The sequence below is a fragment of the Eptesicus fuscus genome, chromosome 12, assembly GCF_027574615.1.
Source record: "Eptesicus fuscus isolate TK198812 chromosome 12, DD_ASM_mEF_20220401, whole genome shotgun sequence".
NCBI lineage: Eukaryota > Metazoa > Chordata > Mammalia > Chiroptera > Vespertilionidae > Eptesicus > Eptesicus fuscus.
The window spans coordinates 87,338,272-87,364,690 of NC_072484.1; the positions used below are offsets into that span (position 1 = coordinate 87,338,272).

At 40.6% G+C, this 26,419-nt stretch overlaps 1 protein-coding gene and 1 long non-coding RNA gene across 3 annotated transcripts in view; one reads left to right on the forward strand and one right to left on the reverse strand.

Annotated features, from left to right (window-relative positions):
* NOL4 (nucleolar protein 4) overlaps nt 1-24,520 on the forward strand; it is a 223,304-nt gene extending 198,784 nt beyond the window's left edge. For both annotated transcript variants that reach the window (XM_008148318.3, XM_008148319.3), the window contains 2 exons: nt 49-229; nt 23,899-24,520. In XM_008148318.3, the coding sequence (XP_008146540.2) occupies nt 49-229; nt 23,899-24,092 (375 nt within the window). In that variant the 3' untranslated portion in view covers nt 24,093-24,520. The remainder of the gene's footprint in view (nt 1-48; nt 230-23,898) is intronic.
* LOC114234026 (uncharacterized) overlaps nt 20,884-26,419 on the reverse strand; it is a 49,581-nt gene continuing 44,045 nt past the window's right edge. Inside the window, exon 3 of the long non-coding RNA XR_008557766.1 lies at nt 20,884-21,054. This is a non-coding gene — a long non-coding RNA (uncharacterized LOC114234026). The remainder of the gene's footprint in view (nt 21,055-26,419) is intronic.

Sequence of the window (26,419 nt, forward strand, 5' to 3'; positions counted from 1 at the left end):
GTCAAACGGCCCAGGGGCTTGGTAGGTAACGGAATGCTGTCATTGCAGGACAAGTCCGCGCCGGCTGACAAGCAGAGCAAACCCGAGGCGGCCCAGGCCACGCTCGCAGCCTCCGCGGTCTCGGGCTCCCAGGAGGTGCTGTACATCAACGGCAACGGGACCTACAGTTACCATAGCTACAGAGGCCTCGGCGGGGGGCTGCTGAGTCTGAGTGACGCTTCCAGTAGCGGTGAGTCTCTATTATATATTCCGATTTTTAGGTCCATTTGGAGGTAGTCAGTTCTCTGGACCCGAGAGAAGAAAATGAATATATTGTGAAAGCAATAGTCCGTGCCAACCTGCTAAAAACAAGGCCGTTCAATGCAGAACACCCATCTCGCGGCAAGGATGCCCCCTGTTCTGTTGCTATTTCTGGAAGTAGTAGCGCGGTATACAACGGGAGGATTGCTGTTTTTTATACTGAAAAGAATTCTCAACCAGAGAAATAGCCTTTTAAAACAAATAGTTTTACATTCCTCCCCCCCGTCCCCAAAGCTGTTATGTAACTATTCTTCAAGAATAATGACACATTTTCTTAATGTTTGAAGTTTTGAATTTGGAAATTGGAGGCCCAGGAACTTGACTGACTTGATGAAAGATGCATACACAGTCCCTCCTTGTACCTAAGACCCTCCAGTGACAGCGCATCCCAACGGCGGTAGCGTGCAGCTGTAAAAAGTCATGAAAAACATCCTTATATGCGCCAGGTGACGAAAAGTACATGAGCCAATATTCATTCAAGGAAGACTTATAAAAAATCTTGAAAAGTTGCATAGAGGCAGGGATGAGAGAGAATGATACGGGAAAAGGAATATAAGGCAGAATTCTCTGCTTACACTTGTTTCTATACTTGGTTTGGTAAACTTAACTTTGGAACAGCTTATGTGTTTATATAATTAGGAATGAAATTGACCTTAAGAATCTCTAATGTTGAGGGGAAATGATGCAAATGAGCCTCATCTGTTTAAATGAGTGTTTGGCATCGCCTCAGAGAGGAAGGGACTTCTCCAGTGACCTCAGAACTCACGCTCCGCAGCGTGCCGGCGTGCCACCAACCTTAGATTATGTCAGTGACCACTTTAGTATCCTGGTTCTGATGTCTGTGTATTGTGGTTTAAAGCAAACTTATAATTATGTGGTGTCAGTGCAAGCTGCGATTTTTCAGCAGGAGGCCAAGTAGATACAGATGTAAAATCAGCAAGTTTAAGCAAAAACTTCGCAGCCTTGTATTTGAATTGTTAGTATCGGTGAGAACTGCTATTTCCTCTCTCTTTCCACTAGAAATGCCTGAAAACAAAGGCTAATTTGAATTCTAAAAGTTGATTGGGCTTGGAGGGCTTTTCCTAGATTTGGGGGGCAGTTGCATTATAGTGTCAGTACCTGCACAGTATTGGGAAGCTGCTCCGCGTGTGAGCAGGGGCCATTCTGCTGGGTCTGCTCACAGCAAAGGTCCTCTAAGCACAGGGTCCCTGACCTTCAGTTTCTATCAGTTGCCTCCAGCTTAAAACACACACACACAAACACATATGCACACACATGCACACACATGCGCGTGCACACACACACACACACACACACACACACACACACGGTGCCTCAAGTAGAAGGAAAAAGGAGGAGCTGATTTTGGAAAGAGATCCAGTTCCCAGTGTAGGCTCAGTGAGCCTTCTCAGCTGCTTTCACGTCTTATTTTTATTTGGACAATAAATCTGCAGGAAAGAGCAAATCTGAGATTAGAAAAGGAAAACATAAAAGCTTTAAAGCTGGAAGCTCTAATATTTTTAAAAAATACTTCACATGTGAAATAAGAACTGATAGGTAGTTCCGAGCTTAACCACCAGATCAAAAAATGGGGTGGGGGGATTAGAGTGTATTCACTAAAGACTTTATTGACAAAAAACATGTTGTAATTTAAACTTTAAAAAGCATTCATCTATTAATTTATTTAACATAAACTAATAACAATAAATACTACTTATGGAGTCCCCTCAGTGTAATATCCATTGAATCCTTACACAGTCTTATGAGATACATCCTGCCATTTGGAGGAAATTTTTATAAAATTAAACTTGCCCCACATTTAAAAATAATGCCAAGGCACCACTTCCCTTTTTCCTAACATGACTGAAACCTATTTTGTGAGGCTCAGAGGGGTTGAGTGACTTGCCCAAAGCCCCTTCGTAAAGGGAGGGTCCAGGATTTGCACACAGGCATTCTGACATTAGAGTCTGCGTTGGAAGCTACTGAGTAATAATCTGTATAATGGACACAAGTACTGAAGCAAGTGATCGTCTCCGGTAAGTACAATATACTGTCTGTCTCCAGAAACCCTCCTAGGCTGAACGTGTCATGTAAGTGAATGCATCACGCAATATGCTATCTTTTATGTCTGGCCTCTTTCACTTAGCACATTTGCAAGGTTCATCTATGTTATAGCATGTATCAACACTTCTTTTTTATTGCCAAATGTTCTGTTCTATGGATATGCTATATTTTGTTTAACCATTCAAATTGGTGGGCACTGGGATATTCTCCACCTTTGAGTTACTGTGAATGATGCTACTATATGAACCTCTGCTTTACAAGTGTGTGTGTGAAATCAATGTATTGTGTTTATACTTAGAAGTGGAATTACTGGTTCGTACATGTGGTAACTCTGAGTTTAACATTTCGAGGAAATAACAGATTGAACATGAGATGTCTCTGTGTTCATTTTACCCTTTTTAAATTTCTTTCAACTATGTCTCACAGTATTTATAATACAAGCTTTACACTTTTTTATTTTTACTGCTAAATATTTCTCTTTGTGATGCTACTGTAGATGGCATGATTTCCTTAAAACGTTGGCCTACATTTTTCTGTTTTTTTGGAAGAGTTTGTGAGGTGTTGGTATTCATACTCTAAATGTTTCCTGGAATTCAGGAGTGGCGCCCTGTGCCTGGGCTTTTCTGGGAAATTTTTGATTACTAACTCAATCTCTTGACTTGTTATAAAGTCTACTGACATTGTCCGCTTCCTCTTGAGTTAGTTTGAGTAGTTTGTTTCCAGGAATACGTCCATTTCAACTGAATTATCTAATTTATTGACGTAATTGTTCATAGTATTCCTTCGTAACCCTTTTTATTTTTGGAAGGTCAGTAGTGATGGCCCCTCTGTCGTTTCTAATTCTAGTCATTTGAGTGTCCTCCCTTTTCTTCTTGGTGATATATTAGCTAAATTTTGTCAGATGTTGTCATCCTTTCAGAGAACAGCTCTTGGTTTCATTGATTTTTCTCTATTGTTTTCTAATCTCTTACTTCATTGATTCCTATTCTCCTAGTTTTTATTTTCTTCATTTTTCTTACATTAAGTTTAGTTTAGTTTGCTCTTATTTTCCCGTGGAAATGGAAAGTTAAGACACTTGTTTGAAGTCTTCTTTCCTCTTTACATAGAGGCATTCACAACTGTACACTTCCTTTTAAGCACTGCTGTATCTGCATCACAAAATGTTGGTATGTTGTGTTTTTGTTTTCATTCACCTCAAGGTATTTTCTAATTTCCTTTGACCCATTGGCTGTTTAGGTATGGTGCTCAATTGCCACATATTTGTAAATTTCCCAAATTTCTTCCTGTCCCCGATTTCTAGTTGTATTCCACTGTGGCCAGACAACATGCTTCATATAACTTCTATAATCCTGTCAAGTTTATTGAAGCTTGTTTTGTGATCCAGATCATGGTCTGTCCGGGAGAATGTTTCATGTTTCATGGAGAATGTACCTGAGAATAATGTGTATTCTGCTGCTGGTGGTGGGGCATTTTGTAAATGTATATTGGGCCTCGTTGTTTTACAGTGACTAAATCTCCTATATACTTGTTGACATCTGTCTGATTTTTATAGCCATTATTGAAAGAAGGGTATTGAAGTCTTCAAGTACTATTGTTGAATTGCTTACTGTTGCCTTCAATTCTGACAATTTTGTTTCCTTTATTTTGGGATTCTGTTGTTAGGTGTATATATTGGTATATCTTCTTAATGGACTCACACTTTTATCATATCCTTCTTTATCACTAGTAACTTTTTAAGTCTATTTTGCCTAATATTAGTTATTTCTGTAATATCAAGAAAAGACAGTGGTAATTTGCATTATCATGGTAGTACTGAAAACAAAGCTTTGGACATGGTAGTGACATATAGAAGAGTATGGGACGAATTGAGTATTGCTCACCTCTACTCAAATACAACCAAAATAATTTTTCTTTGATCCATAAATGGCTAGGTAATTTTGGGAGCCCAATGCCAAATGAATATGTGGGCCCTCTTGTATAAAAATTAAGTATTTCAAGATGCTGATAACAGAGCATTAAACAAAGCTTAGAGCTCTTCTGAGAACAGGCTCCTGTGGGTCTACACATGCCTAACACCCCACTCTTTATTATCTATCCAGCAAGTTGGAGAAAGCATTGTATTTTCATGAAAAAGGTAGAGAGCTAGATATTTAGAGCTCCTCTCCAATATGGACCTCACCCTTCCCCTTGTTACCATTACTATAACGAGTGGTAAAAAAAATAAAAAGATAATATATACAAGAAGGAAAAGATTGAAGACACAATTGAAGAGACTATTTTGAGAGGGTTTTTTTTTTTTTTTGGAAAGAGAGGAGAGAACTTTGGGGCAACTGCCAACCCTGAGTGAAAATCAAGAAGGAATATAAAGGAAGTTTTTGCTATGAATTATTATTGAGCAGGGCTCCAAAACTTTTTATTGTCCTTCAACCCATTCTCCACAGAGAAACCAAAGTAATCTTTAAGAAAAGGAAAATGTGCCCTGGCTGGTTTGGCTCAGTGGATAGAGCATCAGCCTGCGGACTGAGGAGTCCCGGGTTCGATTCAGGTCAGGGGCGCATGCCTGGGTTGTGGGCTTGATCCCCAGTGGGGGGCGTGCGGGAGGCAGCCGATCAATGATTCTCATCATTGATGTTTCTCTTTCACCCTCTCCCTTCCTCTCTGAAATCACTTAAATATATAAAAAAAGAAAAGAAAAGGAAAATGTGATTATATCACTTAATTATCTAAAACCCTTCTACGGGCTCTAATTATTCTCGGGAAAATGACATTATCCAGCCCTTCATGCCTCAGTGTTCCCCGACCTGAAGTTTTATTTGACATTTTTGCTTTTTACTCCCACACCCGTAATTTATTGCTCATCTCTGAAATGCTGAACTCCAGGTCTAGGTCACGTATAGCCATGACTCTCACAGCATCCTGAAGCTGTCATTGAAAGCATGTACCACAGTGCGCGCACGTGCGCACACACGTACTCACAATACATTGGTATTCCTTCCTCAACCGTATTGTTCATGGTGCTCAGAGTCACCTCAGACACCTAGTTCAGATTCCAGGTATGCAACCGTGTAAATGGCTAGAAATCAGTTTTATAAATTGACAGTTTGAATGTAGATACTATGTATTACGGTGAAGCCCACTTAGTCAGTCTCCCCCCAGAAGAGCCCTCGCTATCAGAGAGTCTAAAGGCACTTGAGAAATAATGTAAGGGCAGCCTATAGTTTTTAAAGGCTACAAAGAAAGAGGTCAGGAGAGCTGAGTGATTTGCTCAAGGTCACACCGGTTGACTTTTTGAGTGCTTAGTCAATACGCCTTTTGGCTTTTGCGTGATGAGATAAAGATCTCTTAAGGATACAACAAAGAACAACGTTGAACAACTCAGACCGTCTGCTGGGAAAAGCCAGGCGTAGCCGGATAACCAGGACGGCATGCCGCAAATCACAACCGAGGTGGCTCTCTTTGGGCAATGACTTTGGGCTTGTCACTGAGTTACAAACAAATAAACAAAAACAAAAGCCGGCAAAACACCAGTCTGAGCAAATAACTGCTTTTGACTTAAACTGAAGAGAATCTCTTTAGCTCACATTTGAGAAAGGCCTCTCGCTATAGTGATGGTAGCAAGGGGAAGGGTTAAAGTCCGTATTGGGGAGGAGCTCTGAATACCTTCCATCTCAAACCCACACACACTGCCTGCAGCACTGGTGTTGGCTCTCGCTACTTTGATTTCTTTTATTGCGGAGGGTGGGGGGGCTTGTTTTAACAGGAAGGCAGCCTGATTGATCAGGCCCACGATTGTCTTTATGTGGGGACTTGCTTCATAAATTCTGGGAACCCCAAACATTCTGACTTTGTTTAAAAAATGTTATCTTTAGCTTATTTTTTCATTTCTAAGACATCAGAATAGTCATTCCCTGTAACGTATTTGGAGCCGTGGAGAAAGAAACTACACACACATCCATAAATCTTGAGAGCTAAAGAGGACATAGGAGATAAGCATTATATGAGATGCCAACATCATATCTGATGGCCAACAATTCCAGTTAATCTAAGTTTGAGAGTTCTTGACTTTAAAGTTTGTAGAGATGTCTGAAAAGTGTAGAAGGGACCAACAACTTTTTTTTTTTAGCATTTATATTTATTTTTCTTTATTTTCTTTACCATCACCATTTATCCCCCCTTCACCCTGTTCACCTCCACCCCACAATCACCACACTGTTGTCCGTGTGCATGAGTTCTTCCTTTTATTTATTTATTTATTTATTTATTTAATTTTTGTGGGAGCAACAACTTTTAAGAGACCAAGTTGACTTAGCTATACATCTGACAATGTATAAAGCAGATGAAGACCATCAGAATTCAAACCATTTACAGAAAAACGGGAAAGTCTGATGTGGATTGGCAGCATGAACAGCAGGACACAGATTGAAGGAGATACTAGTACAATGCTTGCAGGACCTTCTAAGCCAGTGCAATAGGGACATCAGCCCTGCAGATTGTACTGTGTTCCAGAAGAATGGAAAGGCAGAATGGGAAATGAAACGGAGCAGCGTTTGGCTTTAATTTAACAAGTATTTTTGGGTCCTCCTGTTCACATCACTGTAATGGGTGCTTTGTCGGTCTGTTTGGGCTGCTATAGTAAAAATACCATAGACGGGATGGCTTGAACAACAAACACTATTTCTCACAATTCTGGAGGCTGAGAAGTCCATGATCAGGTGCCTGGATGGAGCCTGCTTCCTGGTAGATGGCTGTCTTTTCAGTGGGTGCACCCGTGGGGGAAGGGGAAAGGAGCTATCAGGGTCTCACCTGTAAAGGGCGCTAATCCCATTCATGAAGGCTCCACCCTCCTGACGTACCTCCCAAGCACCCCACCTCCAAATCCCGACGCGTTGGAGATGAGCTTTCTATAAGTGAATTTTGAGGGGAATGCCAACTGTCTGTCTATAGCAGCTACGTCAAGAGAAACAAGGTTGAGGAAGGCAGAATCACTGACCTCAAGAAACTGACAGATCAACTGGAGATAAAACATCTGTCCTCTTCTTGCCTACATATCAGAATCCTTTAGGACTCTGCTTAAATAGCACTTCCTCTGTGACACTGTACCTGGCTACCTCCCTCCCCTTGGGAGATGAGTCACTTTCCTGCCTGTGCCTTTATTCTAGCACTTAACTCACTGACTTGTGACATGTTTTCAAATATTTTCCCTCTGCACTCCTTCAAAGCAGACGCTCTGTCTCGTTCACGATGACGTCTCCTGAATAAGGCCAGACATGTAAGTGCTCAACTTCAGTGACATAATGAACACCTTTTAAAAAATAGAACACGTGCTGCCCAAAATCAAAAAGCCACAAAGAGAATTATGTATGTATATCGGAGGGCAGGGTGAAGGGTTTCTCTTTGATAAAGCGGAGGAATCGGGAAAGGAGGAAGATTAAACGGAATAGACGGATTCTGTGGCTGAACGAGGAAGGCTCCCGGATGATGTTTTCTCGTTGTGAATACAGTAGCAGGAGGAGAAGCCTGCCCATGGAGGAGACCTCGTAGCCTGGAAAGGGTGCCCTCCAAACCCTTCATTAGCCAGCCTCCATTTGTTTAGAGCTGGCAAGAGTCTGCACCCAACAATCCAGATTTTCACGTTGGAGTGTTATCAAGATGACAGCAGTTGCAATTTGCATAAAGAGTTTATTCAAATTATCCAACCAAAGTGAGAAGCAAGCAGCGGCCAATCCTCCAGTTACGATCACATCCGATTGCATAGGACGCTGGGATGCCTTCTTCCTATCGGGAAGTTCACGCTGAGCCGTCTACAGAGCTCAGTTGTGGTTCGCTGTGGTTCTCCGGGGATCTCCAGGGTAAATTATACGCATAAGTCCGCTACTGAGGTGTCCCTTCCATGAGCCCCACTGGGCAGACTTTTCAATTTGTTTTTCAACTCTGATATACACTGGGCTGATGGGCAGACGGGAATTTAACAAGACCAAATTGTAGTAATAATGGCCGTAATAACTAACATTTGTATGGCAATTTCTTGTTTGCCCAAATCTTGACATTCATTATCTTTTTTATTCCCCACCAGTATTCAGGATTTGTGGCTATAAGGATTCCTTGGATCCTGGCCTGTAGTTAGAATATAAGGAGGCCTGGCCATAAGATCCGCCACCTCCCTAGAGCTCGTTCATGATGACGTAGCTGGTGAGGTACATGGACAGTGCTGTCCCTAGGCACCAGCATTCGGAAATACTTCTCACTTGATATTTTCAAAGAAGTGCTTCTGTTCATTCACTGTCTTCACTTCTCATCAGCTATTCACTCTTCAGTCCACTGTAAATGGCTTCTCCCCACCATTTTACTGAAATTGGTCAGGGTAAGTTTACCAGTGATTTCACTTAAAGGTTATTTTTTTCATTTATTTATTATTTATTTTTTCTTTATTGATTAAGGTATTACATGTGCCCTTATCCCCCTACTTCCCCCCCACACACTCATGCCCTCACCCTCCTGGTGTCTGTGTCCATTGGTTAGGCTTATATGCATGCATACAAGTCCTTTGGTTGATCTCTCCCCCTTACCCCCACCCTGCCCTACCTTCCCTCTGAGGTTTGACGGACTGATCGATGTTTCTGTCTCTGGATCTGTTTTTGTTCATCGGTTTATGTTGATCATTATATTCCACAAATGAGTGAGATCATGTGATATTATTTATCTTTCTCTGACTGGCTTATTTCACTTAGCATAATGCTCTCCAGTTCCTTCCATGCTGTTGCAAATGGTAAGAATTCCTTGTTTTTTACCGCAGCGTAGTATTCCATTGTGTAGCTGTACCACAGGTTTTTAATCCACTCATCTGCTGATGGGCACTTAGGCTGTTTCCAAATCTTAGCTATGGTGACGTGTGCTGCTATGAACATAGGGGGTGCATATATCCTTTCTGATTGGTGTTTCTAGCTTCTTGGGATATATTCCTAGAAGTGGGATCACTAGGTCAAATGGGAGTTCCATTTCTAGTTTTTTGAGGAAACTCCATACTTATCAGATTCTTGAGTATATTTGCATCTGCTGCTGATTAGAGCTTTGAAGCAGCCACTTTCTTGGCTTCCATGAAACACTCTCTCATCACAGTGTGCTCCTAAGATGACTCTCCTGCCAGGATCCTGGGCTTTGTCCCTGTCCCTTTAACCCTGTTCTGTACATTGCTCAAAGGAGAGCCTACTCCCTCTTATTTCAGTTATAAAATATGCAACAAGCTGTCACCCCTATGCTTTGCCTCGAGCTTCAGATTTTCTATCCAGCTGTCTACCAGATAGCTTGCCTAGACATCACAAAAATCTAATATTTAATTGTTAAAACGGAATCATTCATCCCCAAACATGCTATTGCCTGTTTATGGGATTATCTCATGCAGGGAGGCCCGCCCCTGCCCCTAACTCATGTCGGCTATTATGTTCTCTGTGATCATTTTCTGGTTGCCTTGCTCATTAATTGGTCTTCCGGTATATTCCCACAGTACCCTGGTCATGTCTGTTATTTAACCCATCTGTTACGTGCTCCCTTCTATATTAGATTGTGTACATTATGAGGGCAGGCAAGGTGACCTTTCTTTTACTATTATATATTAGTGCTCAATAAATAGATAAATGAAAGACTCTGTGAAAGAAATTATTCTGATAAAATATTGTACCACTTGGAAAACTTAACTAAATCCAACTGATAATGGGAATAATAGTTGAAGCTGAGGATGTCTTTTCTAATTTTATTCTCTTTTAGTATTAATACCCCCCAGAAGACAAGTGTTTCATATCAGGCGTCAGTCCCCTGGTTTAGGAAAGAAATGTTTATTTTCCATAGTTACCCAGGGACCTGGGGAGGTGCGCTTTTTACCTTTCCCTCTCAGTGACTCGTTCTGGCTCCGTAGCCTCGTGCAAAGAATTAGTGCAGCTGCGTGGTGAGGGAGCCATTGTCATTCTGCTCCAGGAGACAGCTGGGTGCTTCTGTCGTGAGAAAACGGCATCAGGTCTGTTATGTTAATCGGCGTCGATGATTTTATAGATTAGAACCTAAAACTGAGTCATCAAAGTTAAGCACTCCCTTGTAGTTACTTTGCCTGTATTTTATTTTCATTTTTTTATTTAGGAATTATATGTGTACATATCTTACCATTGCCCACCCCCACCCCACTCCCATACATGCCCTCACCCGCCAGAGTTTTGTGTCCATTGGTTATGCTTATATGATTGCATACAAGTCCTTTGGTTGATCTCTTATCTCCCCCACCTCTCCCTAACCTTCCCGCTGTAATTTGACCTTCTGTTTGATGCTTTACTATCTCTGTATCTATCTTTTTGTTCAACAGCTTATAATTTTCTTTATTATCCATAGATGAGTGAGATCATGTGGTATTTTTCTTTCATGGACTGGCTTATTTCACTTAGCATAATGTTCTCCAATTCCATCCAGGTTGCTGCAAATGGTAGGAATTCCTTCTTTTTTATGGCAGCATAGTATTCCATTATGTAGATGTACCATAGTTTTCTGATCCAGTCATCTGCTGATGGGCACCTAGGCTGTTTCCAGATCTTAGCTATTGTAAATTGTGCTGCTATGAACATAGGGGTGCATATATCCTTTCTGATTGGTGTTTCCAGTTTCTTAGGATATATTCCTAGGAGTGGGATTACTGGGTCAAATGGCAGTTCCATTTTCAGTTTTTTGAGGAAACTCCATACTGTTCTCCACAGTGGCTGCACCAGTCTGCATTCCCACCAGCAGTGCACGAGGGTTCCTTTTTCTCCGCATCCTCGCCAACACTTGTCGTTTGTTGATTTGTTGATGATAGTCATTCTGGCCAGTGTGAGATGGTACTGCATTGTCGTTTTGATTTGCATCTCTCGGATAATTAGTGACTTTGAGCATGTTTTCATGTGTCTCTTGGCCTTCCTACTTTGCCTGTATTTTATGCAGTGGGAAGATCTACATGATAACGTATTATGTGGAGAAAGGTGACTGTGCAATCTAATTGAAGTCAACCTAATAGAATAACTGCATAATCCCATCTCAATCGAGTTCCAATAAACCTGAATGGGTTGTCAAAGTACATTCCACAGCACAGAGTCAGATGTTTGTATCTAGAGATTTTCCCATTGTGTCCAACTTTGTGCCTCTTCTTAGTAAGCCCACTTCTCCTGTGTGTGGTCCTTGGGTGACCCAACTTAATCAGGGTATTGTTGACTTTAAACCCTACTCATTTGTGTCCTTATTTTGTTTTCCCTTTCTTTCAAATATAAATTTATTGACAAGTGCTATCCAATACAGTAACCACTAACTACATGTGGCTATTGAAACTAAAATTAATAAAAATGAAATAAAAATGTTAAAGTCAGTTCCTTAGACACACTGGGACACATTTGAAGTATTCAATTGTCAAGGTGGTGAGTGGCCTTGTATTGCCGAACTCTGGTTCCAGACTCACCTCCTCTCACCTCACACCCCGGTACCGGCTTTTCGATGGTGTTATTACAGAAAACCTTCTCACGTCTATCACAGCAGCTCATTGTGTCTAATTATGTACGAATCATTCACTCCTCAATGAAATAAGTGAGGTCAATTAGTAACCTTATGGAAACTTAAATGGTGATTCTTAAATAGCAATGATTTTAATGCAAACTGCTCAGCTTTTAAATAACTTTCAGTTATTTTAGGATCCTAAGGATTGCTAATAAGTTGTAATATAGGTATTTAAAACCTCTTTGACATTGGCTGGGATTTGTAAAACTAAAAACTATTGACCTAAATAAAAGAGGTAAACTGAGGCAAGCTAAAACGGTGAGTTTATTCTGGAATAGCAGATGAATTGCAATTCAGAATATGCAAATGGTAGCAAGCTACAGGTGAGTCGCTGAGGGTCTGGGCTCAGCTGTGCTCATGGGCAGGGAATGTAAAGAGGAGAGTTCAGTCAGATTCTGTTTAAAAACAATGGAGACACAAACAGTCCAGTTATACAAACAAAGCTCAATTTAGCTCATTCTGCAAGACTAACCACCTGGGTCATTTCTTGTTCATGCCTCTGGAAACCATAAGCAAAACTTTCCAAGGTTGATAGATGATCTCTAACATTTTTTTAATTTTTTATTGATTAAAGCATTACATATCTATCCCTTTTTCCCTATTGACCTCTCCCCAGTGTCTGTGTCCATTGGTTATGCTCATATGCATGCATACAAGTCCTTTGGTTGCTCTCTTACCTCCCACCCCCTGCCTTCCCTCTGAGGTTTGACTGACTGTTCAATGCTTCTCTGTCTCTGGATCTATTTTTGTTCATCAGTTTATGTTCATTATATTCCACAATTGAGTGAGACCATGTGAATTTATCTTCCTCCGAATGGCTTATTTCGCTTAGCATAATGCTCTCCAGGTCCATCCATGCTGTTGCAAATGGTAAAAGCTCCTTCTTTTTCACAGCTGCATAGTATTCCATTGTGTAGATGTACCACAGTTTTTTAATCCACTCATCTGCTGATGGGCACTTAGGCTGTTTCCATATCTTAGCTATGGTAAATTGTGCTGCTATGAACATGGGGGTGCATATATCCTTTCTGATTTCTTAGGATATATTCCTAGAAGTGAGATTACTGGGTCAAATGGGAGTTCCATTTTTAATTTTTTGAGGAAACTCCATACTGTTCTCCACAGCGGCTGCACCTGTCTGCATTCCCACCAGCAGTGCACGAGGGTTCCTTTTTCTCCACATCCTCACTAGCACTTGTCATTTGTTGATGTGTTGATGATAGCCATTCTGACAGGTGTGAGAGGGTACCTCATTGTCATTTTGATTTGCATCTCTCGGATGTTTAGTGACTTGGAGCATGTTTTCATATGTCTCCTGGCCTTCTGTATGCCAAACCTCTAGCATTTAAGACAATTCCAATATCATCAGTTTTCGGTAAATCAGGCATTTATGGGAAATTAGTCCTTCCTGAGGGCATATATATGTAAGACTTTCCATTTTTAGATTGAATGTCTTGACAAAACACATTTTAAAAGAATATCATTGTGACAGAATTTTAAATTGTGTGACGTTTAAAGGAAGCAAACCCAAACTTTTAACGATTGGAATCTATGTTACTCATTTGCTGGAAATTTTAAAGGAAAATGATGTGCAGCATCTTTCCGTTTTTCTGACTGAGCCCTCGGTCTTCCACCAGTTCCTGTAGGTCCAGGGGTCTCTGAGAACAGGAGAGGGGCGCGGCCCCGTGTTTCCCCTGCCCGGCCAGCACATGTCATTGGTTTTGCAGCTCAGTATCGGCCAGCTCCTTCTGGCATCCGCTTCCTAAAAGCCTGTTTTCTACAGTAAAATGGACCTTAGGTCCTGCAGATCCTCTGGAGAGTTTTGAGTTGTGCCTTCCCACTGAAGGAGGGGAATGAAAAGAAGACTCGTTTCCCCTGGAGCCTGCTGGTATACCACTCAGGCCTTTCCAGGTGGCGTGCGCTCATTGTGGTTGGCTCGTTGTTTTCCTTACACAACTGCCTTTGACTTGTCCTCTGGGAACGTCTGAACATGTCCGTTAAATTGGACTGGCCTCACCAGCCCTCTGCTACTCAGGAAAGAGCTCTCTTGGGGATTCAGAATGTTCTACTAGTCTAGAAAGTCAGAATGATCAGTTACTATGATAGGTAAGGATTTTCGAACTTCTTCCTGATTGTTTTGTATTCCCATTGTTTACCTAGCTTTGTAAATTGGTGATTTTCTATAGTGGTATGCTCTGTTTCTTTCATTAGTCAATCTGCCGTAGGGTCTTGCTTTGTGGTCACCAGTAGGCTTACATAAAAATGGAACAAAATAAAAGTGTAAAAGAATAAAACAAATCTCTAATCTTTACTGAGGATATTCTGGAGGTTTTTGTCTTCTGTTGACATTTGTTACTATAGTTCCCATTCATCTGTGGAAATCATTGGAAAGGAAAAACTAATAGTGGCCCAAAAAGGCAGAACCTGAGTCTAAGCTGTCTGAAAACCAATGAATGAACACTTTTATTTTCTGGTTTAGGAACTGTTTCCTGTTGCTGGAAAACAAAACAAAACAAAAAACAAACAAACTATATAGGCATATAAGTACATATATAAGAATTCATTATGCTCTCATGTAGTATAATTGATTCAACTAAAGTTAACTCCTCTCTTTTTCCTTACTGCAATATTTGTATTTTTCCCACAAGCCAAAAGTATGCAGAAAGAGAAGCCTGCTAAGAGTCTTTCCCCTCACAAATTTCTAAGGCTACTGGGAAAGGGACTCACTTTCAGATCTTCCTACTTCATCAGAATGATTAATCAGGTCTCTGCAAACTAGTGAATTGGAAGGTCAGATGGGAAGGCCACGCACTGAATGCAAGAAATTAGCAAATATAAATAGACGAATAACTAGGAAGGCCAACGGGTTAAAGGACTGAGTCTTTTCAAATTGATTATGTAGAAACAGTCACTGAGGTGAGAACAAAAATGTTGAGATGTTTACGGTTTTTCTCTGAATAAGATACACTTAGATGCGAAAAATGAATTAAAACAAAGGGATCAACAACAGAAATAATAAGATGAAATACAGAAGGACCTGAGAAGGGAAGGGAAATTTTAATAAATGGGTTTTAAAGACAGGTCCAAGAGATTTACACTTTGAAGTATATGAAGATTCAGCTAAATCTGTCTCAGGACAATCAGTTGTATAGTTTTTTAAAAATGTACGGGATATTGAGTATTATAATCTAGAGTAAACACTCATGATGGAGATGTAACTTTACCTATAATTGCTGTCAGTGTTGGATTTTTAGTTTTTCCAGAAATAAGACATAATTTGGGGGAGGGGAGGGGTGACCTATATACTCCCCTTTTCTCCTGGCATAATGCCGTAATCAGCTACTTGGCCTTGACAGTGATCTGTATCTTGCTTTTTGTGTTTTCTTAAATGTTTGTAGAATACGGATACCAGCCTCTTGTTACACACTTTATGAACACCCTGTTCCTTGGTAACCTAATGTTGATTAGTCAGCCTTTAGGTAGAGAGGTTAAATGTGATGAGGTGGGGAGGAGTCAAGTATTTGACTGAATAATCATTAGAATTACAGCAGACCCAAATGGATTTAAAAATGGCTTCAGTTTGACATAGACCTCAGAGGAGACAAGCATTTCCACTGAACTGTAGCATCTGACCATCTCTCCCACTCAAACCCCTAACAATGGTGTTACTCTAAGGCCTGGGATCACTCCATGTTTTGTTCTGTTGTAATCTATTGTTTGTTAAGGGACAGATGCCTAAGTAAAATGTAGCTCTAATTTGAGAAAATAAACCCATACAAAACAATCTTCCAAGAGTAAAGGAAATATTAATACATATATATGCCAAAAACGGTCTTAAGAAAAAAGCTTTGGAGCATAAAAGATGTGTTACTTTATAATGAAGGGAAATCATTTTTCAGAAAGTCACAATTGTCTAGAAACTATGTGCCCCCATAACATAACCTCCAATTAATTAATTACAAGAAGAAAATGACACATCCACAATCATAGCCATTGACTTTCAACACACTTCTCCCAGAAACTAATGGAAGGAAAAAAGAAAATCATTTAGATTTGAAAAAAATAATTAAAATGTAATCTGGTTATATCTAGAACCTACCCCAACTTTCTAGAAATACACATTCTTTCTAACATATTGACCACCTAAGCAACTGATGACAACCAAAGACTTAATATACTGATAGTATTGTGTTCAGAAATATTTGTAATTAGTGGGGCAGAAAACTGGTTTGATACTCACATTAGAAAATTAAGAAGCTACTCATTTAACTCAAGAAGTTAGAAACAGAAAGTGCAAACCACAGAAGAAAATGGAGAAATTAAATAGAAAACAAAGAATAGAGAAGACCAACAAAATCAAAAGCAGAATCTTTGAAAGAATTAAAAAAAATCTGAGAAGATGAACCAAGATAAAGGAAGCTTAAAATAATAGGAATTCAAATAAAGGAACAAATAAAAATGTTTATACCTTTGTGCTGGTATACCTGACAGTGTAGATCTGATATTATCTTTTACAAGTATGTAATTGACCAATAGCCAAAGGAATAGCTATTCCAAATGTATCTTTAATGATTAAATATATTGAATCATTATTGTAAAAATCTATCCATTAAAAAATCAGATCCAGGCTCTAACTGGCTTGGCTCAGTGGATGGAGCATCGGCCTGCAGACTCAAGGGTCCCAGGTTCGATTCCGATCAAGGGCATATATACCTTGGTTGTGGGCACATCCCCAGTAGGGAGTGTGCAGGAGGCAGCTGATCGATGTTTCTCTCTCATTGATGTTCTAACTCTCTATCCCTCTCCCTTCCTCTCTGTAAAATATCAGACCTAAATGGTTTACAAACGAGTTTTACTCAAACTTGAAGGACTAAGTAATCACTTTCCACAAACAGATCTAAGAAAAGGAAATGGAGAGCACTGGGCTAGTTTTGTGATGCTTCTGTAATCCTATCATCCAGAATGGTGTTAAAAGGCAAATTATATTGCAACCACTTGTGAATCTAAATGCAAGTCATTAGCACACTGACTCCAGTATTGTGTATCTGCTGTAATCCAGGCCTTATGTTGAGTGTTTTAGAGGCATTAGCGAATTTAGCCTCAATGCTGAGAGTAATGGTTACTTTTTTCACCCTTTGGCAGAAAAGTATGAAAACATTCATAAAATACCTCTATTAAACATCTGATCAAAATATAAAATGAGCCTGCAATCAAAGTAAGTTTCCAAGTGGTTCATGTATTAGTCAAGCAGGGGAAGTCATATACCTACCGATGGTGAGTTCATTGAATTGTTTGATCACCGTGGCTGAAGGAATGTGTCCAGGGAAAAGAAACTTGTTTTGACTGTGAGCATTAAAGACAAAAACTGCTTGAAGGGTTGAAGAAATTGAGATATTGACAATATCAATAGTCAATTTAAAAGAGCAATCCAACTGATTTCAAGTGCTTTTCCTTGTTTTTTTAAATAAGTTGAGGTGTTATTGATACTAACCTCTTGTTTACGTTGAGTTTGAAGTGACAGAAGAATTAGCATCTATGAATAACATGAATTAAACAACTTTAGCTGAATACATTTTCATTTTCAAAGTTAAGGAAGGAAACTAATTCAGTACAACCTAAAGTAGAATTTGCTAAAAAGCGTGAAGCAAAAATAGGCTTGTTTGGACAAATTTACAAAGTTTGTTAAAACATAAGGCAGCTGGTAATTCCTTGAACTATTTATCAGCAGGTAAATTATGGAAAACGTTTGCATCTATCATGTGTTGTTGGAACAGTTGTGTCAACTTCATGTGTTCTCATTAATTTCATCATCACTTCTATGAGATTTTGTCAGAAATAGAATCTGAACATCAAACTGCTCTCACACAACAGTGTGATGGCTGCATGGTAAAGTATTGCAATTTTTCTCAGGTCAGGGCTAAGACTGAACAGAACTGTTCTCACACTATTATCAAACAATGAATGGCTTTGGAAATTTTGCTACAGAAATGACTACGTTTCTTGATTAAGTTCATCTAAAACTACAAGGCAGAACAGTGCTGTTATGTGAAGCTTTTGCTGTGCTCAAGTTATTTTGCTGATGACCAACAAGTAACGATTAGCTGTTTTCTAAACTTCCCACACAAATTTCTAGTTGATATATTTACTGAGCACACACTACAGGCTCAGCAGTGTTTTTTGGTCCTTGATGTAAGGGCATAAGTAAATTCCCATTTTTTCAAAATTGTTTTCACTGCTCAATTGCAAAAGCTTCCCCTTTAAGTGGAAGTAACTAATTTGCAATGCACTTCGAAGAGGCAATTCCACAGCAATAAACGCCTACCTCAAAAAATAATAACTCAAACAAGTGATCTTTACAACTCAAGGAATAGAAAAAGAAAGCCCACAGTTAGTAGAAGGAAGGAAATAAAGTCCAGAGCAGAAGTAAATGAAATAGAGACTGAGACCGTTGAAAAGATAAACAGAATTGATAATACTTTAGTAGACTTGCTAAGAAAAGACATGACTCAAAAAGTCAAAATTGAAAAGAGAACACATTACCATTGATACTACTGAAATATATAGGATCATAAGAGACTACTATGGATAATTATATGCCAACGAATTGGACAATGGATAAATTGCTAGAAACATAATCTACCAAGACGATTATGAAGAAATAGCAAATCTGAACAGAATGATGACCAGTACGGAGATTGAATCAGTAATCAACTCTTCCTACAAAAGCCCAGGCTTCACGGGTGAATTCTATGGAACTCTTCCACAAAAGAGAAGAGGAGGGAACACTTCCCAACCGAGTTTACGAGTCCAGAATTACCCATCATCTCAGGCACCCAAGCTGATCATCAGAGGACCTGGTTTCAGAGAATATTGCCAGGAGGATGCTGAAGTAGACTTGGTAAACATTTAGTCATTGTCTCAGGCATTGCTTTTTCTTCATTCGGGGACGGATGGCCATTTATAAAAGATGCTGGGAGTCAGGAAATCACTGCTACCCAGCTAGAGGAGTGATTGGAGCAGTGATAACCAGGATCAAATTGGGGCTCTAGCCATGAACGAGCCAACACCCACCACCTCAGTATGATCTCATGTTAAACCTGGGCCTCTTTGGGCCCTTGGCCAGCACGCCGTCCTTCTCTACCTAATACTCAAGTTTCCTCCGAGCTGGGCCATGGCGGCGCAGGACGGAGGGCCAGGATCTCTTTCTGGCTTTGGACAAGCCAGCGAACCTGCCAGGACTCAGTTTCACCTGCTTTAAAATGGGCAGTCAGCCTGCTCTGCTGTCCCCGCCCAGCTGTTGAGAGGCTCCGAGGGGAGTCCCTAGTGAGGGGAGAAGTGGGCAATAATTTGTCCACTTGTGAATATTTTTGTTTCATATATTTTTGCTTCCCTATCCAACCTAACAACTTGGAAATTTTGAATAAACACTCATCCAAATAATTCCTTGTGGTTTTCACTTATATATGCAATCCTGACCCTGTAGATCCAAAAGCAAGCAAGATAAGGAAGTCAACTTTCTTCCAGAAAACAAAGTAGCAGGTGTGGATGGCTGTCTATAGAGTTGCCTGTGTTAATAATGATCTGAATGAAAAAGTGGGAGCCCTGTCTTCGTTGGGAAGTTTATCTCCTTGAGCCAGAGGTGGAGAGTCATCCATAAACTGCAGTACAGACTCCATGTCCACAGATTGAACCAGCCCAGATGGGAAATATGGGGAGACAGAAAAAGTTATGTTGTTGCCGACATCTACTACATAGGTAGGCCAACGATGGTGGCATCTGTACAAAACACGTACAGGCTTTGTCATTTTCCCCTAAACCCGTGGTCTGCAAACCGCGGCTCGCGAGCCACATGCGGCTCTTTGGCCCCTTGAGTGTGGCTCTTCCACAAAATAACACAGCCTGGGCGAGTCTGTTTTGAAGAAGTGGTGTTAGAAGCCGTTTAAGTTTTAAAAATTTGGCTCTCAACGTGGGCCTGCGGACTGAAGGTTCCCAGGTTTGATTCTGGTCAGGGGCAGATGCCCAGGTTGCGGGCTCAGCCCCCAGTTGGGGGCGTGCAGGAGGCAGCCAATCAATGATTCTCTCTTGTCGTTGATGTTTCTTTCTATCCCTCTCCCTTTCTCTCTGAAATCAATAACGATATATTTTTTAAAAAAAATTTGGCTCTCAAAAGAAATTTCAATCATTGTACTGTTGATACTTGGCTCTGTTGACTAATGAGTTTGCCGACCACTGCCCTAAACAATACAGCATAACAACTATTTACATAGCATTTACATTGTGTCAGGTAATAAGTAATACAGAAATGCTTTAACGTATATGGAAGGATATGCAAATACTATGCCATTTTATATAAGTGACTTGAACATCACAGGTTTTGGTATCGTCAGGGGTCCTGGAATTATTCCTCCACAGATACCAAGGGATGGCTATCTTCAAATAAAATAATTTCTCTTACCCCAAAGAGAACTGGAGCTGTAGTCCCACCCTTTCTCAATCCCAGTTAAGAGCACCTATCAGCAACTTGGCAGCAAAACCATCACAAAACGGTACACCTTCGAATGACAGTCAGGCAACCAGACACTAGAGCTCTACAGAGCGGAGAGCAGAACCCTTTCCGTTTTCTGTCATAAAGATGTGCACGGTCCTGGGATTCCTGAAAGCTAAGAAAAGAATTTTTTAAGTAGCTCATGGTATGTCACGATGCTCAGGTGGGACCAGGGCTCCAGTTCTCCTTGGGGTACGAGAGGTTATCCCTTGGTATCCGTGGGGGAATAATTCCAGGTAATGATCTGTTTGGATGCTTGTTCAGTAATTTCGGTTTGCAGGTGTGACCTCCCTCCCACTCGCCCTTCCAGCTTGTTATGTCAGTATCTTGATTTTATAACATGAACGAGTGGAAGCTAACTGCTGCTACATAACCAAAGCTTTGAAAGGCCAGAGCAGAAGTGTATATAAGTTGCTCTCAGATGTCAGAGTTCTTGTGTGCTAGTCTCCTCTCTGTCCTAATTAAATTCCAAGTGAAGCCATTTCTCTCTCCTGGGACCACTGACTCCCGGCTGACAGAAGCCTTCTTCCTTCAGGGGAGAAGGTGGATGGGTCATGTCTTGACCCATCTCCATGCCTCAAGGAGAACTAGAAGGATAAAAGAACATCCCTGGTTTAGTTCATGAACAGAATACCATTCTCTGAAAAGTTCTGTCTTTAGAAAAATCTGGTTAAATACTTTCAAGTTATAGAATCATTACAATTTTGAACATGCCTGTAGTTAAGTGCTTAGTTATAGTCAGGGGAATCACATCCATTACCAGCTTAAAATTTAACAATTATAATTTAACGTGAACAGTACCTAGCAATTACTTAAGTGTTCAGTGTCACAGTTCTTACCTTTCATTAAGTATATACTAAAGTCTTATTAATAATCCAACAAGAAATGATATAAAAGGTCTTAACACAAATGTCTGATTTGAAGATCTTTAAAAAAACTATAAGTTTATCTAAATGTATTGGGGGCAACATTGGTTAATAACACAATTCTATAATACACCATCTGTGTATTGCATTGTATGCTCACCACCCAGAGTCTAGTCTCTTTCCGTGGCCATAAATCTGACCACTTTTACCTTCTTCATTCTCCTCCCACCCCACCCACCCCTGTGCTGCTCTGGTAACTACCATCCTGTTGTCTGTGTCTATGACCTTGTTTGTCCGCTTCTGGCTTTCTGCTTTATATATCCCACATATAAGTGAAAGCATATGGTTCTTGTCCTTTTTCATCTTATTTAACTCAGGATCATACTCTCAAGATCCATCCATTTTGTCACAAATGACAATATTTCATTTTTCGCAGAATAGAATTGAGAGCTCAGAAATAAACCCACACATCCATGGGAAACTAATATTTGATGAAGAAGCAAAAAACATACAATGGAGAAAGGAAAACCTCTTCAATAAATGATGTTGGAAAAACGGGAATGTAACTAGCCTGCTAAGGGATAGCATACACAAAAATGAACTCAACGTGGTTTAAAGACTTGAATATAAGCCTGAAACAGTAAAATATATAGGAAAAAAAAACATAAGCACTAAACGTATGGACCTTAGTCTCAGAGTGGTTTTTGTGAACTTAACCCCAAACACAAGGAAAGTAAAAGCAAAAAAGTACCTCTGACAAGGGGTCGATATCCAAAATATACAAAGAACTTACACCGCTCAACAAAAAACAAGCAATCCAGTTTAAAAATGGGCAGACCTGCGCAGATACTTCCCCATGAGGGCATACAGACGGTCAACAGACATGAAAAGATGCTCAACCTCACTTGCTATAGGGAAATGCAAATCAGCACCACAATGAGGTACCACCGCCCACCTGCTGGAATGGCTGTTCTCCTTAAGATGAGAAGTAAGTGCTGAAGATGATGTGGAGAAAAGGAAATCTCCTTACACTTCTGGTAGGAACGTAAATTGGTTCAGCCACTCTGGAGGTTCCTCAAAAAATTAGGAATAGCGCTACTATAAGACCCAGCAATCCCTCTTCTGGGTTATCAGCCTGAAAAATTGGAAAACACTTACTCATAAAGACCTATGTATTGGGGGGGGGGGGAAGAGGGCAGTGGGAAGGAGACATCTGTAATACTTTCAACAATAAAGAATTTTTTTTTTTAAAAAAAATCTACGTAGCCCTGTGTTCTTTGCAGCATTGTTCACAGTAGCCAAGACATGGAAACAACTGGAGTGTCCTTCGACAGATGGTTGGAGAAAGACGTGGTAGATGCATGAGAAAGGATGAGATATAAATTATTATTCAGTGCAAGTTTACAAAATGTCAAAAAGCAGAACTATCTGACTCGCTTTAAATCTATGTAAGAAAAAAGTTTTGACACGTTTTTGCAAATCGATACAGAAGGGACGTGAACAGTACCTAAACCGGTATTCCCAGCCCGGTGTCTCTGCGGCATTGTTTGTACTAATCATATGCTTAGTGCACACTTCTACAGCAGACTTCACTCTATGTCCACATGTTTAATCATAGTCAGCCTCACAGAAGAAAACCTTGGTCTGGAAGGAAAAAGGACCCAAATTCCCGTCCATACTGTGCCACTTAAAAGTTGAACTTAAGCCGAAACCGGTTTGGCTCAGTGGATAGAGCGTTGGCCTTCGGACTGAAAGGTCCCAGGTTCGATTCCGGTCAAGGGCATGTACCTTGGTTGCGGGCACATCCCCAGTGGGAGTTGTGCAGGAGGCAGCTGATCGATGTCTCTCTCTCATTGATGTTTCTAACTCTCTTATCCCTCTCTCTTCCTCTCTGTAAAAAAATCAATAAAATATATTTTTTTAAAAAAGTTGAACTTAAACATATTACATGCCCCCCAGCCTCCCCGTTCCTTCTCATTGGTGAGTGTGTAATTCGGCATCACTAGCATTACAGCCGGGGATACTTCAGCGTCTGAATTGGTGGGGTCTAATCATTTAACAAACAGAGCAAGTGAAAAGCATTTGTGATCCCCATCATTTACCCGACAAGAAAAGACAAGGTGTTTCCACCGTGAGAGGTGATTGCCAGGAATTAGACCCGGGGAACACCCAGCCGCTCATTTTGCATCAGTGATGCTCTTTAGTCTTTCTGAGTGATGATTTTTTTAAAAAATATTTTAATTGATTTCAAAGAGGAAGGGAGAGGGAGAGAGATAGAAACATTAAAATGAGAGAGAATCATTGATCAGCTGCCCCCTGCACGCCCTCTCCTGGGGACCGAGCCCACAACCGGGCATGTGCCCTGACCAGGAATGGAACCTTGACCTCCTGGCTCATAGGTGGACGCTCAACCACTGAGCCACACCGGCCGGGCCTGAGGGCGGCCTTTGATTCAGGCATCAGCAGCTTCTCACGAAGGGGTGCGTGAATTACGTCAACAGCGCGGTATGCTTATGTTCAAGTACCAGCATGAAAACCGTGTCTGACTCTGTGCCGTTTCCCTAGGGCCCACGGACCTGAGCATGAAGAGGCAGCTGGCGCCCAGCTCCGGGTCCTCCAGCAGCACCAGCTCCAGGCCCCAGCTGAGTCCCACCGAGATCAACGCCGTGCGGCAGCTCGTGGCCGGCTACCGGGAATCGGCTGCATTTTTACTGCGTTCCGCAGATGAACTGGAAAACCTTATTTTACAGCAGAACTGACGCCGAAGGCGATCCTAGTCGCAGAGGTCTAAGTTTGCCGTTTCCACTGATGACATTTTGATTTCCCAGCAGCGATGGCCCTACTGCGCGGTCTTAAGGGAAACGCTTGCACTCGGCCACACTGTCCTTGGTCCATGAAGTGATGTGTTCAGGGGCCTCCAAGGGACTCTGGCCTCTGAAGCACTTGAGAGGCTGTGTGTCCAGCCTGCTGCTTTTTGTTTTAGTGTCAGCATAACTGTCTGGGCCAAAAAAAAAAAAAAAAAAGGCTGTAGATTCCTACTTCAAGGATAAAATGCAAGAAGCTTGTGGTATAAAGAATAGCTCCAGATCCAACTGAAATATGAGTGGAATTTGCTACTGACTTATTGGACTGAAAGCTGCAGGATCTGGCAAAAAAAAGAAAAAAAAAAAAACAAAGCCAAAATTTCTTGTTACAGGTTATAACAATGAAAAGGATCTTGTATTTTAAAAAAATATATATATGTAATTTTTATAAAAAGGAAACTTGTTTTTCATTCAAAATGGTCATTTTTACTTTGGTAACTTTTTCATAGGTCCTAAAAGAAAACTGTTTTGAGAAAACTACTGTAAGTACCTTTTCCACATCCCTTTGCCTTCTCCCCTTTCCCAATTCTTTCTACAAAAATAACACTTGATGCTGGAAAAACACCCACAACCCTTGCCCATGTTCTTGACATCGTCACATCAGAGAAGCCTGCACTCACGCCGACCCCAAGCATCCCAGGCACCACCGCAGCTTTACACAGAGGTTTTCATCACAATTTAATATTTAAAAAGACACATCGTTGGGGGCGGGGCAGGGGTCACACCGTGGTTTCCTGCCGTGTCTGACAGGCATCCCTCCAGTAGCAGCTGGATGTAGATGACAATGCTAGGAGGTTGCAAGTGACAATCTGAAAATTTGCACTCGTGTGTAGTTTAATTTTCATTTCTCTCTTTCAGACACAGTTTCCAAAAAGACCATTGCCTCTCCTGATAGGACATGTATGATTTACAGTCCTAGGTAAACATATGATGTAAAGGACTCTCGGTGGCTGCAGCGGCAACTTAAATAAACTGCCCCCCCCCCCCTTTGCCCCATCCTCTGCCCTTGTTTCTGATTTTGTAGCGTTGGATACACATGAAGGGTGTTTTCTTTGTGCACTGAGGCAAGCCTGTTTTTACGCTCGTTAGGGAGTACATCAGTTAATGCTTCTCTTACAGTTTTTCTGTTGTTTAGCTTTGGTTGGATTACAAGATCTTTGCGCATTCCTGAAATTTGCCTTATTTTATGTAAAATTTACGTCATTCAGTTTTTGACACGTTTAGGCATCAGTGAAATTTCTTATCTACTTGTTATAGTTTTACAAGTAATGACTGTGATTGTGACCAAGTAATGTGCACTTTTTCTTGTAACTGTGGACATTGCTATGCTTTTTTCTTCTAGTGTTTCTAGAATTACTGTTCCTTACAAGTTATGTAAACAAAAAACAAAAAATTTTGTGATACTGTTGGTGAATATAATGTGAAAAATCTTATTGAAATATGAGTATTTTGGAAATACATAGATGCACAAACATCTTTTAAGATGTGGATTTAGAGTTTGCTTATTTAAATGAAAATTCAAAAATTGAGGGCTGGTATAATTTTCTTTGTTTTGTTGGGTTTAATAAACAGATTTCTGTGTTAAAACAATGATTGTGAAACCTTATAAACTTTCTGAATAGCATACTTTTTAACGTTTAGCAGTTTTTAAAGCAGGAAATGATATCGTGTGCCTACAGTTACCACAAAATGGATAACCCATACTTGTCCTCTGAAACAGCCTACAGTGCCGAGTTTCCACATTTAGTCTAATAATTTATTCCAAGAAGGAGAAAGCAAACTAGCAAAACAAGGATGTTTCATTTGATTATTTAAATCTGATTTAAGAATTTATCCATTTTGTTGTTGTTAACCATCACCAGAGGGTAATTTTCCAGATTTTTTTTTTTTTTTTAGAGGGAGAGTGAGAGGTGGGGGGATAGAAAGAGAAACATCAGTGTGAGAGAGACACATTGCTTGGTTGCCTCCTGCACAACGGGGCCTGGAATCGAACCTGCAACCCAGGTTCATGCCCTTGACCAGGCATCGAACCCAAGACCCTTCAGTGCCTGTGCCAACGCTCTAACCACTTGGCAACACCGGCCAGGGCATGAACTTACCTTTTATGCCTCACTTTTACATGAGTAATCTGGCCCTTTAGGTCACTCGTCTTTAACGTGGCAGAAACACAGACCTGCTTTACGGGCTTGCTTCATGCTTTGGGTTTTGTGGGAACAGTATCG